At 35.0% G+C, this 16,441-nt stretch overlaps 1 protein-coding gene across 1 annotated transcript; it reads right to left on the reverse strand.

The window, feature by feature from the left end:
• Window positions 1–290: 290 nt before the first annotated feature.
• On the reverse strand, window positions 291–13,311 carry LOC107952226 (formin-like protein 20). Its single transcript, XM_041084222.1, is given in 20 exon segments — window positions 291–1,209; window positions 2,415–2,481; window positions 2,590–2,658; window positions 3,632–3,748; window positions 3,830–3,901; window positions 4,078–4,172; window positions 5,035–5,116; window positions 5,202–5,278; window positions 5,494–5,518; window positions 5,880–6,101; window positions 6,969–7,010; window positions 7,150–7,248; window positions 7,658–7,729; window positions 8,326–8,455; window positions 8,608–9,429; window positions 9,431–9,558; window positions 9,700–10,968; window positions 11,048–11,269; window positions 11,350–12,053; window positions 12,650–13,311. Coding segments are annotated over 20 exon segments (4,539 nt in total). The 5' UTR covers window positions 12,723–13,311; the 3' UTR covers window positions 291–1,057.
• Between the last annotated feature and the right edge of the window lie 3,130 nt (window positions 13,312–16,441).

Raw genomic sequence — 16,441 nt, forward strand, 5'->3', positions numbered from 1 at the left:
GATCCAATATGGGATTTGAGTGTTACAAAAATGATTATATATACATATGAATAAATGTTGGGTGAATCTGAATCCAACACTGTACACGTTCAACCACGGCGTAAAGCAGTAAATCACACTGTCTTTGTAAATGAGAGGTAGAGATGAAACCAATCTACTCAACATCGGGCATTGGAACTCAAACTTCTTACAACAACTTGGGTCAATTACACCAACTATACAGAAAAATCCTTTGAAATAGTTTAAATACAAGGAGAAACCATGAATTACTTCTTGATGGAGGAATCAAATCAAATCAAATCAAATCAAATCATATCCCATGAAATGAAAGAAACAAAAGAGGTTTTACAAATCAGTAGGCTATATAGTCTGGGTGCTATTTTACAGTTACAATAAGAAAGCCCCTCTTGTAGATTTCCCTTCTCTAAAACCTAACCTCCTATACAACCTCTTTCTCCGGTGGGCTTTTTTCAGGAAAAAGAAAAAAAAAAAGATTATGTTACAAGAATACAAGATAAAGAATTGAATTCTACAGTAAGTGGATGGTTAGAACTTTGTACACTACATGTTTTCATGGTACAGTGGGACTTACCAGCTCTTACGATTCCACAGGCTGAATCAAATATGCCAGGTGAATGGTGGAAGCTGAAATGAAATCGTAGAAGGTCCACCCAGTCTACAAATTTCATACTCAAAATAATGCTACAAGGCTCGTAGCAGTTACCTTGATAACTCTGCATATTCGGATTATCTGTTACTCAGTTGTGATCATAACCCGCTCTCTGCTCCATCTGACATCTACTTTGGAACATTCATGGAATTATCCATGGCAACCGGATCTGAATATCTTCCCATAGAAAATGTCTCCTGAAGCCTTATGCATAATTGAAGGCCCTAAAAAGCCTCATTCACAACGTCTCCCAAGGCACAAAATAGGAGGCACCTCTAAAGTCCTCCAAAGCAGCTGTTCCTCTCATTTCACTCATACTCGTCTGCACAGGTTTCTGCTGATTGGAAGGAGCATATTACCTTGTAGGAATGCAGAAACTGATTTTCACTACTTTGCACTCTTCTTTTTAAGGTTGGCTTCCTTGGCTTTCTCCATTTCAGCCTCCTTCTCGGCTTTCTTCTTGTCCAGTTCAGCCTGTTTAACATTCTCTTCATGTGCTTTCCGAAACAGCCGCACAAAATTTAAAAGGGTTGCAGTAACTGCATTGACCAATACAGTGTCAGATTTGACCAATTCAACTTCAAATAATCATAAAAAATAAGTATACAGCATCAGATTTGATCGTTTCTTCAAATAACTTATATTACCCATACTCAGGTGTGAGCATCAATATAGGTATGTGCTATCTTTTTAAGATTTTATGTATTTGGAAAGTCTTTGGAGCATCATATCCCCAAGCCCATATCTAGCATGTAAGTTAGGCATGGGTACTTCAAGAAAAATAGTCGGAGCAAAATAGCAAACCATCATAAAAAACTAGTAATAGTATACTGTGGAGAACATGTTGATCTAGAAGACAAACAGTACCCTAGCTAGGATAGAGATTTACATTTCAATACATGAAATATTTAACAGAATCCTAAGTAAGATAAAATAAGGTTCTTGGTCGTCACTTTTACCATTCACTATAATCTTTTGGCAATCAAAAGCAAAACATAAGTATTGAAATATAAAAATAAAATTAAAAAGATTTAAAAGTTGGTATAAAAAAAAGGCATATTACCTTTTACCATCTGCTGGTGTGCTTTATAGCAAAAAATCAAGCACGCGATGAAAAACAACTAAAGCCTTAGAACATCGAAAAACCTTATGGCTCATTTTGTTTCATAATAAGTTTCTATTTACAACTACATTTTATGTATGATCAAAGAGATGAAATAAATAAAAATGTTTAGAAACCCCCATTCTCGAATTTTTTTTAAATAACTGGATAACTACTTTAAATTGTCTTTTAGCCCTTTCCAAGTTTTCATATTTGGTTATTTGCCTTGTTTTATTTATTACAGTTCAACTTCCAGAAACTATGGCACATTAGCCGTATGGAGACTGATAATCCTTATTTCCATTTGATTTGGGAAAGGAAAAGGAAAAAGAGGGTTGATTGTGGGCTGAAGGCTGAAGAAAAAGGAAATGGGTGACATTCTTAATAATGACATTGTATTTAAGGCATAATCTATGTTAGTTGGATTTGGGTGTGAGTGTCAATACAAGTATATGTTCAACACGGTATGCTCTTTTCTTTTTCTTTTTTTGAAGTTATTTCATGAAATTGGAGTGTCAATCTCCAGACCCATGACAGGATCTGTGCTAGACAATTGTGTCAGATATGAATGCTTTAAGAAAAAGGAAGAGCCAGAGACAAAAAGGGCACAATAGGTATGGAAGGTATTACTCTAGAATCTACCTTGCTCAAACGGGCATCGGGCAGGATCCTCACCAAAATAGAGTGCAAGTGCATCTGCATTTCTACCCTGTCCACCAGAAATTGGGAAAAGAAATCTAAATGATTGAATATAATCAAAAGAGTTGGACAACAATAGATGATTTATCAATGAGGATGCTGACAGTTAGAAAATTACCACCATAGAATATAGATTTGTTAACGACACCACCTCCGTTTCAGCAACAGAAATAAATTCCTTTAATGTCTAAATTCAAACAAGAAAAAAGAAAAAATTTAGAAAAATGAAACATTCCCTATAACATGATCAACATTCCCAATGGTGTTCAATTAGAAACACCTACCATGTAAGATTAGCGAACATTTTCTGAAGGAACTTCCAAAAAATTAAGTACTAATTCTAACTATATTGTTCTAATGTTCCAATTTATTAACAGTAATCACTTGTGCTTTAAAGCTAATGCCTTTGCATTTTAAACTTGAATGACTCCAGTTCTTTTTTACTAACCAACTTTTAGGGTATTTCATGCAGTGCTGTCAAGGTGTGGACCCAGGCACACCTGCGTCTTGAGCCTTTGCATTAGACAACAAAAGCGCCATAGACGTTTCAGGCAAGGCCAATTAGGTGAGCACCTAGGCAACCTTTTCTGTAAGGCGATACACATAACAAAAGCACCACAAATCGAAGCTCTCTTTAATTGCTTTTATTTTTTTACTTTTACCAGTAGATATACCTTTGCTAGTAAGAAAGGAATAGTTACAAACTCTATACTTCTCAATATTTTAGTATTTGACAAGTGGACCGGAAGGAAACTATGCATATTGACCTATAAAAAAATGTAATGTAGATAAACTAGTCCAAACTTTAGCTTTATACACATACACAAATTCACACGTGTGTATCGCGCTTTACTGCACTCAGGCTAGCACTTTTTTTGTGCATTAAGCCTAAGGCAATATGAAGGTTTTGTGCGTAGAGTGCACCTTAAGCCCTAGACAATACTGACCCATGTTTACATGCCATTTCTCATATATATTCTATAAAATAATTACACATGGGAAGGTGAAAAGAAGCTAATAGCCAATCAGGAACATCATTAACAGTCAACAAATGGAATGTGATTGTACAATAGTTGCCATATGGTAAGATACAGTGAAGAAACTGCAACAAACCCTGTATAGCTACATCGAAGAATAAAAGCAATTAAACCACAATGTACCTTCCGGAAAACTTCGGACACAGGACCATCATTTTCGGAGGCAACCAGTTCCTGCTTAAGCTTTTCTAATCCCTTAATTATAGCTTGCATTTCTTCTGCTAAAGATTTTAATTGTATCTGCAAGGACACAAGGTTTCAAACTATATGTATAGTGTTACCAAACCACGAACCTCAAATACTAAAAAGACTGAAGGAAACCTTAGTTGCAGCCTCAAGGCTAACAAATTCCAGGTGAAAATCTAGAAGTGCTGGTGCCTTGGCAGCTAGGACCTGAGCCACAATAAATCAGAGTTGAGACTCAATTCAAACTGACAGTTGCCAGTTGCATCAGAAACAAGTAGTAATGTAACATATAAACTAGGTGTAAAACATAATTCAGGCAAATATTACAAGAACCGGATTGACCTTAATAACAACACAAAGTAAAAGAAAATAAGTAAACAAACCTTGCAAAGATAATGCATCAGCGTCATCTTGCTTGTTGAAGCACGTGTATCTGTGAGCTTTAGAAGACTGTCCAACTTAAATCCAATAGCAGAACCTGTATGATTGTAAATGATTTAAATTTTCATAATAAAGGAATGTACAACAGTTAAAAAAATTTCACCAACTAAAATTTGAGTAGTTGATCAGCACTGAATGCATAAAAAAACTGACACCGCACTTGGAACAGTAGCTTTGGCAAGAAACAAAAAGCAACACTGGAACTGGTAGCATAACAAGTGAAAGTATTGATGATGCCAGCATCATGTAAAAGTTCAAAATAAAGGACATACACGTGTAAACTGGTTATTAAGGGACATAAATGCAGAACCCAATTAAAGTTCTAGCTATTGGCAAGAATGCATAAATTATTGGACCAGTGATGCAATCTTTCTTTGATTGAGATTTAAACTTTAGAAACAACATAAAAACCAAAACTCTAAGCCGCCCAACCATTTCAAAAATTAAGACACAAACAACGAACAAATAAGAGAAGTTCAGAAAAGAACATTTAACTTTTCTTCTGACATCCAAATAACATTTGGCATTTCTTCTAAAGAAGAGGAAGTTAGCACATGGGTTTATAAAGTAAGCCCTAGCAACATCTGATAGTAACCATTAGAAATGATAAGTATACTTCCAAGGCAGCATACTATGCCCTGGGACTACACAGACCAACAAGATTAAGGTTTATGATGCGGGAATGCTGTAAAAAAATGTAACTTAAACTCACCTGAAACAGTGCATGTAAACACCAAAGTAAGTATTATTCAAATGCATGAGACTGGACAAACATCAAATTACTACATTACACTCGTGGTTTAGCTCTTTACTCTACACAATGTTTTTAATCTTTATAAATAAAGTGAATTCTAGCATCAAAGACAGAAGCCAAAAGAAAAATTAAACATGACACATACCCCTTGCGGTTCCTTGGTTCAATGTATTTCCCAGATAGAGAATTTTCTTCATGATCTCCTTTAATTTAACAGAATTCCGTACCTAAATGATCAATATAAAAGTAGTAAGACAAAGAATGAATAAAAAGCATGGTCAAGCTGTTTCTTCAGCAATATTAATGATATACCTCATTACATGCAGAATTTACTGTGTTTAAGCTCTTTCTAAATTCAGAAATCTGGAGGTCATCAGCTCCAAAAAGTACTGAACATGAAAAATCCAAAGCCAGTTAGGGTTTATAATTTTTTGCAAGATTGATCAAATGAAAGATGTAATTGGAAAAACACCCAGGAATTAGTTGTCTTAGTTAGGACTTCTTCATAAAAGAAATACTAGTGTGTCATTATCATGTATTTTCTACAACGCTCATTGTTCTCTAGTGCTCTATTTATCTTCTTAATGTTGGATCAACCAATTGCCTCTTGCACTTCCATTCACTGATACCTACTTAATAAAAATTAGGAGCATAAAAGCAGAGGAGCTATGTCAAGGGCAATTTTTCCCCGAAACATCCTCATATTTCTCTTCCTCCAAAAAGACACAGAATCAAGAGAGGAATCAAATCTATCAGACTCTTAACCATACAACCATAATGGAATTTTCCAACATCTATTTCAGTTAGTGAACTAGTTTATGGCCTCTCAGAATAAGAATAATAAAATTTTACAGAAGAACATGATCAATAGTCAAATACATAATTAATGCTCTCTCTGTTTGAAAACAATGATCCACATCAACAAAATTTCATGTAACAACCTTAACTATATTCATACTTGTGAATAATGCTGCAGTTTATCAATTAAGCCCTTAATGATGACAATATATCCTTACAAATGTAATTTATAGACACACATACAAATACATAAGGAAAAAGAAAAAGGATGTTAGAGATATTAGATAAAATGACAAGATACCAACTCCTCATAGTTATCAAGACAAACCTACCATTTTTCTCAAAGTTAATGCCAAGACACATGTTTCTGTCATTGCTTGTGCAGCTTCCTTGGGAAGGCTCTTTATTTACTAGCTAGCAATACAAGATTCGTCTAGATTCAGGTTTCAATTTATAACTACACAAATTCACTGGCACTATTATCTTCATTAAGGAGCTATCAGGGATCTATTATTCCAAATATAATAGTAGAAAAAGAGGATGGCTAGAACAATAGTAACTATGACAAGTACAAATCATCTTGGTTTACATCTTCTTAAGAAAAAAGCAAACAGGTAAAAGGAAATTATGGCTAAATTGTCTCATTAACGATTTGCGAAGTTCGGAACAAATATTTACGGATTCTGAAAATAATACTTAATTAGATGCATCTAGAAATAGAAGTGAAACACTAAACAAGAATAGAGGAAGTATTTTGTGGTATGAATGCATATAGAAATGCACAAAATTATAGTCTCCCTTCAGCACAAGAGGGAAGAAGGAAAATGAAAAAAAATAAAATAAAAGTAACTTGAAGGACGAGGCGTAGAGGGAGTTTCAAAATGTGTTCCCTTCCCATACCCTTAAAAAAGCTGCAAATAAAATGATAATGCAAATAATTCAAAAACTTAAAAAAAAAGACAAGATATTGGATTTCATTATCATACCAAAGGATCTCAATTTAAAAAGAAAACTCTTAAACCAGATGGCTTAAATTTTTTCTTTATTGGCTCTTTGTGCGTCAAGAAACAATCACCAACAGTTGAGCAGAACGCATGAGGATGCAAAAATGTGAGATGGTCATAATTTAGAATAAGTGAAGACAAATGGAAATTAAGTTTCAGAAGACCGCATTTGTAACAGGTCAACGGCTATGCAGTCGTCTGTCTCTACCGATATAAAACACCCAAGTCAAACAATTTAACAAAGCTAGAAGATATGGTTAGAGAAAATTTTGCAGACCTGTTCACACTTTCCTAGATTCTCCTTGTCACCACTGTAGCCCTAAAAAATAACATAGAGGGTAAATCATAATAAAAAAAGACAAACTCATAATGGTAAATGGATTCCTATCCTGGGTAAAAAATCAGTTCTGAATAGCTTAAAATTCAATACTGAATCTATGTATACGCTAAAGCTTCACCTTGAGAAGTTCCATTTCCTCTTTAGTTGGGCAAAACTTTATCAGATTTTCCACTTGATCTACATCTAATACTGTATCATCCATTGCTAGCACTGCAGCCTGAGAAAAATGATGTTGTACATGGTTGTAAACAAATAAATTGAAAGCATTTGATGAGAGAGAGAGAGAGGATCAGTTCAAAGAAAATCCAATTTCCTCTCCTATGCATCCACTAATTCAGTCAGATATAGCATGAAAATCCTAAGAATTAGCATACAACAAAATAATCTTCTGAAGAAGCCAAAGGTCCTAAGGAAACCACCTCTTTGGACATTTAAATGCCACCACAAGAAAAACAACATGACTAATCAAGTTAACTTCCTGTCCTGTTCATATATATTATGGGAAAACATAAACTTCCATATTCCAAGTTCACATCTATGTTGATGAAAATAGTATACACTTGCTCTGAGTTAAAAACATGAATAAATGCAAAATAAATGCAAGAACATGACTATATCCAGCTTACCATCATATCAGAAAGTGGCATCTTGACTTTAGTGAGCATAATTTCAGTGTTGTTGGCCCTCCTCAAGTCAATCTACAATGAAATAAACAAAATTTGTTAGCGACGACATTAGAGAAGGGGTAAATAGTAATCACTGATGGTCCTATAAACTTCCAAAAAGGTAATAAACATAATTTTTTATGCATTTTGGCCTTTCCAGAAAGGTAGTATTACATTAATATTATGTCCCAAGAATATAGAAAAACATAAGAACATCAGGGATACAAATCACAAAGAATGTACCTAGTCCCAAGAGGAACCCTCCTAGTGGTTAGAACTCGAGTCTCAGGATGGGTGCGGATGAGATTTATGGGATTACAAGTATTACCTCCTAGTTATATAATAAAAACTTCATTAATATCTTCAACTTGTATTTTTTTTTTTGTTTTTTTTTTTTTTGGGGGGGGGGGGCTTTCCAAGAAGCAGAAAGAGAAGTATATATCAATTCAAACCACAAGACAAAGATTAGAAAAGCCTTTTTCCCATGAAAACATAGAATATGTTCTTCAATTTCTAAGAGTATGAATCTTGCTCATTCAGTCTAAGGTGATTCAAGTAAATTACTACAAACACCAACAAAGAAACAAAGACGTATAGGGTTTATTCAAAAAACTGGTACTCGAGATTACCAAGTGGACTTTGTCAGGTTTTGATCCAGCAGATTTGCGTTGGCCTCCAGATTTACCCCCAGAATCAGCAGGTTTAGGAACAACAGCAGAGAAAAGAGTCTCAATCTCAGACACATCAAATTCAGGTGCACTAGGCAAAAGAAGGCAATGTTAGTGAATACAAATGGGAAACATATAATCCACAGAAACTTTAGCATAAATATTTGGTCAGAATACATCACTTATAGAAGTGAACCATAGAAAAAGAAAAAAAAAAGAAGTCAGTATAAGAAAATATAGTACATTTGAGGCTCTCCATATCTTTGCAATTCTTCCCATAAGCTTCCTTGTATTGCCCTTGTAACCTTGCTCCAGTGTAATGGCTTTAAGGAAGATCTCCGAGGTGCAGCAGCAGCTCCAGGACGCGATAGCCCACGCCCTCTTCCTCTCACATCGGCTGCTCTAGCACCCAATGGTGGAGGCGGAGGTGCACCACGAGGAGCTCCAGGTGGAGCTGGAGGGCCAGGAGCTCGACCTCCAGGAGGTGGCGGTGGAGGTGGTGCTCCACCTGGAGGAGGTGGAGGAGCCCCCCGCATAGGAGGCGGGGGCGGTGCAGGTGCCCCACGCATAGGAGGGGGGGGCGGTGCTGGTTCTCCACGAGCAGGTGGAGGTGGTGGGGGTGGAGCTCCACGTGGGGGAGGAGGAGGTGGTGCTCCACGCAAAGGGGGAGGGGGTGGAGGAGGGACTCCAAATTTTGGAGGTGGGGCACTAGACACCGATGGGGGAGGTGGAGGTGGAGGTGGAGGTGGAGGACCAGGCACTGATGGGAGCAATGAAGGTGGAGGTGGGGCACTAGACATCAATGGCGGTGGAGGGGGTGGAGGTGGGGCAGTGGACTTCAATGAGGGTGGTGGAGGTGGAGGAGGGGCACCAAACCTAGGCGGGGGTGGTGGGGTTGTAGCTGGTGTTCCTTGAGAAAGAGGTGGTGCCGGAGAAGCCCCATGATGAGAAGGCATTGGTGGTGGAGGAGGTGGCAAAGCTCCATAATGAGAAGATTGAAGTGAAGCTCCATGTCTAGTAGGTGGTGGTGGTGGTGGTGGTGGTGGTGGTGGTGGTGGGGGGGGGCAAGGGGGTAGTTGGAGCTGTAGTCATGGAAGGCGGAGGGGGAGGGGGTGGGGGTGATGGCACTCCTCGCGTGAAAGATGGAGTCATAGCACCTGGAATTGGTGGAGGAGGGGGGGAGGAGGAGGAACATTACCAAGTTTTGATGTGCTGATAAGTGTAGTAGCATGAGGAGATGAAGAACATGCTACAAAGGAGGCATCTAAAGAATACCCAGATTTCCAAGGGGGTGGAGCTGGAGGAGGCATAACCAGTTCAGTAGTCTGCTTATTAGAAAACGTGGGAGGGGGAAGAGGAGGGGGAGGAGGAGCTGCAAATGCAGGTTGTGAAACCATACCGATATTCTGCATATTTGCCACTTTGTAAGGTGGATGGAGGGATGGAGGGGAAGAGGAGGGGAGGGGGAGGGCGGGGAGGAGGAGGAGGGGGAGGTGATGCTGCAAGAGACGTTCTAGATAGAGGAGGAGGAGGAGGCGGCGGCGGCGGTGGTGGTGGTGGTGGTGGTGGGGATGGTATGTGCGGAGGTGGAAGTGGAATAGACACTGATTGCTGCAAACCAGTAGTTGATGTTGGAATTATTGGAGTGGTAAATATTTCTTTTGGAGAGTCTGTAGACTTAAAAGGCTCAACCATCTGACTTTTTTGCTCAGATGAAACATCCTCTAGTATCACAGCTCCAATAGAGCCCTTACGATTCGAACCTGAATCAGATGTGATGCTAGAAAGTACAGGCGGTGCACTGTTATATCTTGATGGTGGGTAAGATACATGCATTGAATTGGTATAAGAGCCATTGTTAGGAGGGATCCACCGAGATATGATGTTTGGCTTTGCTTGTCTTGCAGGACCCTGAGGTTCCAGTTGATCGTTCTTTGGTTTCAACAAAACAGAATCTAAAGCTGGTTTTGGGTCCAGCGCAGCCTGTTTCTTTGAAGCAGACAATAGTTTCTCAGGTTTAGGTTGGGAAACGTCAGTTTTCAACCTCTGCTCAAACATCTTAGACTCTGACTTCTTCAATGGAATAATATGAGCTCTATTTCCCTTATCTTGCATCTCTTCTAATTTGTCAATCACATCTTCTATAACTTCCTTCGTTTCTCTATCTCTCAGCACATCAACAGTAAATACCACTGAGTCAATCTTCATGTCTCCATCATCAACTGCTATATCCTTCACAGTATTAATGTCAGAACTAATCTTATCTAATTTGTAATTCACATCATCCACTGCTATGTCCTTCACTGCATCTATACTAGAATAAACCTTTGTGTCATGTTTGTGGTTCCCATCATCTGACGCACAATCTTGAAATGTTGGAGGATCCCCATCCTCCCTCCAGACATCTTTCTGATCTGGCTTGTTGTGAGGGACTATCAGACTGCTGTCATCCACCTTTCCTTCCACTGCATCAACTGCATTGCTGAAGATCTCTTCAACCTCAAAAAATTCCTCTGGTGAAGCACTTTCTATCTCATTCCCATCATCACTTGCTACTACTCTGGTGAGACCAGGTACAACAGCATCAGGATCCGAAAAAAGTACCTGATAAAGATATAAGTATGATTCAACTCCTACAGCTTCAGAAAAGAAAAAATTCACAGAATAAATATTTTTAGCATACCTCTGCTATGAAGTCCTTTGGAAATTGATCCTTGGCATCCCACAACACATCAATCTCATCACGGTATAACGTCAAAACATTTGCTCGAACAAAAGCTGTGTTAAACATAACTCTGAAGATCATCTCTTCGCGTACCAAATCTTCATCCAAATGAATGCACTCAAGCACAATATCCCCTTGAATACGGCAATGAATATCTATTTTCACCATTGCACACTCTTCCTGCAGAAAACCCTTATTAGAACATCCCAAATTTTGGTTATTTTATATTTTCAGGTTCAATTATGTGAGTAAGGCATCACCTTTAGGAAGTGACGAATTTGTTTTTTTGTCTTTGAAGTTGAAAACAGAAGCTTGGAACTTCTATTGGCTGGTGTTTCAGGGTCCTGGCCATAAACACGTACAGCTGGCCTGCACCCTTTTCCCCCTTCAAAGAGGGGAAGTACTCTAAGAATTAGGTGATCCAAAAATAGTGGTGTATCTGAGGGAGGCCAATCAGAACCCAAATTTCTTCTTGAAATATACTGAAGATATCTCAACTGGGATGGCTGTGGATTCAAAGGAGAAAGAAGTTGGAGAAGGTCCCGAGGAGCTTGCTTGTAGATCATTTCAAGAGTCTTCTGCTCACCAGTGTACTGTTTGCGATATAACAGAAGACCAGAAAGCATGAAAGCAAGTATGGGCCATCCTCCTCTTTCACAGTGCATCAGAAGCACATTCTGCTGCCCTTCCAAAGACAACCAGCTTTCACTCGAGCGAAGGAAGTGATGAATCATTTCAAGCGGAAGCAGAGGGCATCCCTCATATTGCCGTGGGTAATCCATAACAGTCATATCATACTGAGTTAAAATGTCTGAAATTTGGCTCCGCTTCTCCCCTTCTCTGAAATTAAACACCATGAAAGAAGCATCTGGAAAATGGTCTTGTAGCTGTGCCACAATGCCACCCATATACACCTTGTACTCATCTTCTTCCAACACATCCGTGGAGAAGCAGCAGTCAAATACTGCAAAACCACCAACCCGAAAGTTGAATCAAATAAGTAATTATTAACCAAATGCCTCCAAAAAAGTAAACATAATGTCGCAAGTTCTTAACTGTGAACTGTAAAGTTTATTACAAATGCTCACAGAAAGAGAAAAGCAAATTAGAGTTCCAAACAAAAACATCGAAACCAAATATGGTATGAAACACTTTTATGAATCCATAAGAGATAGATAGCATAGCAGTTTCTAAGCTCCAACTGATTTTGTTACAAACTTCGCTGCTGCGGTATTTCAGCTCATCGCTCCAAAAACCATGAAAACAATCAAACTAAAATTCCATAGAGTTTCTTAATTGTAATAAATTAACCCAAAATAAACCAAAACTGCCCTAAAAATAAGGAAAGTTAGCAGTGCATTGTCGGAAAATTTTTAAAAAAATCGAGCTAAGAATTTAAAGACGAACATTCCTAGAAAAAATCAGAGAACTAAATAAAAATTGTCACCATTTGCATTTCTCTTTGTAGAGTAGAATGAAGCTGGTTGCCACAACTTAAAGCTTAATCGAACAATAACAGACTAAGACGTAAATGAATAATAAGAGGGAAGCATATGTTACCGTAGACACGTTCTGAGATCTCGAGAAGCCGATCCGGCGGCTTCCGGTAAAACAAGCGTCTGAACAGCGCCATCTGATGGCGCTGTTACTCCCCTGATCGGATCCAAAACCCTTTTCTTTCAATCGCCACCAATCAGCTAAAATTCCAATTTGATTCTCCTCTATTTTAAAAAAATTACCACAGATCCCCGATTCAGATTCTCGAGTTCAATAATTACTTCGGTTAGTCATCGATAATTGAACCAACTCCGACGTAAAACCAGCACAATTTCCCGTCAAAACCCTCTCCAAAGCCCACGAAATGATTCCAAAAAAGAAGAACAAAGCTTTGTTATCAAAGAATTATACAAAGAAATCCAGTTCCTTCCCCGAATTGAAAAATCAATAGCAAAATTAGAGTAAATTAGAGAGGCGAAAAGACGAAAGAATGCTAGAGGGAAAAATAAGGTAAAGTTTGGTGCAGAGAATAAAAATATATTAAAAATTAATCAAATTAAAGAAGAAGAAAAAAAAAGTTAACAGACAAGTGACAGTAGGTGATGAAGAAGGTGGGGATTATGATGAAAAAAAATTAATGAAAAAAAAGGGGGAAAATTATCAGATTACAGAATGGAGAGCCGTAATAAAATTTTAGATTTCTCTTTCTGTTCTTAAGCAAAGATGATGAAATAGAAAAAGGGTAGACTGGAAGGGAAAAATACCCTTTGGACAGTTGGACCCGGGTTTTTTTTTGTGTGTGTATCTTTGTTGTTTGTTTACTTACGTGTACGCCACGTGGACATCATTTAAAGTGAGTATTAACTTTAATTACGGCGAGTGATTAAGATTTTAACGGCGGGTTAAATTAAATTTTACTAAGTTTAGTTAAATTTTGAGACAAAGACATGACGGGAAAGTGAGACAACGATTGTACATGTATGAATGAAAGCTGGAGTAACGCCTTTCTAAAAGTAAAAGCCGCGCAAAAATTGCTTTTTTAGATTTTTTTTCTAAATATTTTCATTTTTTATATTTATTAGATATATTTATTTGTCTATATTATAAGATTTTAATCTTATGTATAACTATTTTTTATAAAAGATTAAATATAATACTGTAAAATATAATTTTATATTTGATTTATTCGAATAACATAAATGTTAATTTTTATGCATTGAAGTTTTAAAAAAGATTATTGGATTTTTTTTATGTCAACTATTTTTATATGTTGATTGTTGTTCATAATTTCTAATTTTATTTATAGAAGCTTTTTAGATTTTAAATGAAGAAAATAATTTTTAAACAATATAGTCCAAATTTTTAAATATATCCTTTTTTTAATTATTTTTCATTTTAAGCCATCAAGAATTATCTAGAGCTTTTTCTTGTTTGGTAAAACACTAAATTTTGATGGATAAATATCAAAAGGTGTGTAATTTATCATTTTTATTTTTGAATCTTAAACTTGTTTTAAAAATAAAAAACCAACTTAATCACTTTCTAATAATAAATAATAATCGAAAATTAAAATAATTATATCGTTTAGATGAGTGTTTGCCATGGTTAAATCAGTTAATTTGATATATATTAGAAATTATATTATATATGTGTATGTGTGAAAATCACGATTTTAAAATATAAATATATGTTTAAAAGTAACATATAATAGATAATAAAATATATGGTTTAAAACTAATTAATCATAATAATACATAAAATATGTACGATATTAAAATAAAAATTAAATTAAATTATGAAAAAATAAAATTTAAACATATAAATACATCAAATAAATTATACTAATTGCACTACAATTGTTGATCGTTGTTTTGTCAACAATTGTGAGTTAATGTTGAGTTGACTTGTGACACCAACTCAATTAACAACATTATTAATACTATAAATCCTATCACATGTGTATACGTGCGGAAATTATAAGTATAGAACACAAATGTATGTTTAAAAATAACATACAATAAATATTGAAATGTATGTCTTGAAACTAATTAATAACAACACACGAAATATGTACGATACTAAAAAAAAAAGGCTAAATTATTTATCAGTATGTTGTCATTAATCTTGAGTTTGTGTCAAGTTAACTTGTGATACCAATTCAATCAAATATATTATTAATATATACAAATTATGGAAGTAATAAAGAGTGCATAAATGTATAAAAATATCAAAATAAAATTTTAATTGAGTAGTAAATTTTAATCTAATAATATTACTTATTCTAATTATGGAATGACATTTATGTAATTTCCTAATTGAATTGGTGACCCATAACTCTTCCCAACCCATAAATAAAAGGATAATGCCCTTTAACACACTCGAACATACATTCCCCACATTAACAATAATGTCAATGCAGATTGAGTTAAGAACACTTTTTTTTAAAAAAAAATCATACAGCATAACACTATTAAAATATTAGTTAATTTGAACTCTGTTAATTGGCTTGGTAGTTAAGAATTTTTCACTTATAGAACCCACTTGAGTTCAAATATCCAGGAATCAGTAGTAGGTCACTATTTGGACGGCTCCTTTAAATGTAATATGTGGATATGTCTCTATCATGAGTGCGTGAATAATAACTCTTTAATTATACATTAAAAAAATTAATTAAATTTATATTTTCATTTATACATAAAATATCTATAAGAAACAATTAATTTAATCGGTTGAATTATTAATTACATAAATCAAATCACCTATGGAATTAATATATCTAAATATACAATGTCAACCATTAATAAAATATTGTTAATTCATAATTATCAATCACTATTGCAGCAATAGAGTAATTAAGATTAATTCATTTAAAGGGTTATGTCAAAAACAAATACAATATAAATCACTCTTCCTATTCGCAAATAGTTTTGGATAGAGTGTTTATCTAAACTTTAATTTTATTTACTTCTGCATTCTAATTCATCTTAGCTAGTATATTTATTATTTTATTAATATTGTTAATATAAGCTCTAATTAATTTTTATTTCTAAAAATATTATTCGAAAAAAAATAATCGGCCCATGATCTCGTTTCAAATTTTTTTGTTGGTCAAAATTTCACACCTCAATTCAGGCCAAACTTTTACATTAAATTAAATTTATCCCCTAAACAATAATTGAAACTAATCTCACCTAAAGTTTAAAAAAACAAAAGAAATAAATAATGGTGAAATTAATTAAATTTTTTTAACATTAATTTCATTATATGTTATTATTATATTTGTTATTTTTTATATAATTAATGTCTAGAACTACATATAATTCCTCTCAAACTGTTAAATAAAAAGATAATGTGCTTCACAGAACTCGAATGCACATAGTCCTATATTGATAATAATATCAATATTAATTGAATTAAGACTTAATCAGGATCTAGTTAAATTTAATAAGGCACAAAAATTAGAAAATCACCAATAGCCTTCCCAAAATATTGATTGACTGGTTATTAAAAACCATTTTAATACTTCTTTAACAACTTATTATGAAACCAATTGTTTCCAATAAATGATATGTTTTATTTAATAAATTTAAAGTTATGATTTCTCCTAATCATAGCCGTAGAATTAGCATGTGGTTTTAGTTGAGATTTATTTCGATGTAAAATTTTAAAAATTTTAGTTATCAATTAATTTTATTCTTATTTAAATATCCACATATTTCAATTATCAACTTTTTGTTTTTTATATTAATTAGCTTTAACTATAATATTTTATTGAATAGATATTATTTTTATTTATTAATTAGTATTATACTTGTATTTTTAGTATTAAAAAAAACAACCCGCATTTATGGGATC

The sequence above is a fragment of the Gossypium hirsutum genome, chromosome A12, assembly GCF_007990345.1.
Source record: "Gossypium hirsutum isolate 1008001.06 chromosome A12, Gossypium_hirsutum_v2.1, whole genome shotgun sequence".
NCBI classification, from domain to species: Eukaryota; Viridiplantae; Streptophyta; class Magnoliopsida; order Malvales; family Malvaceae; genus Gossypium; species Gossypium hirsutum.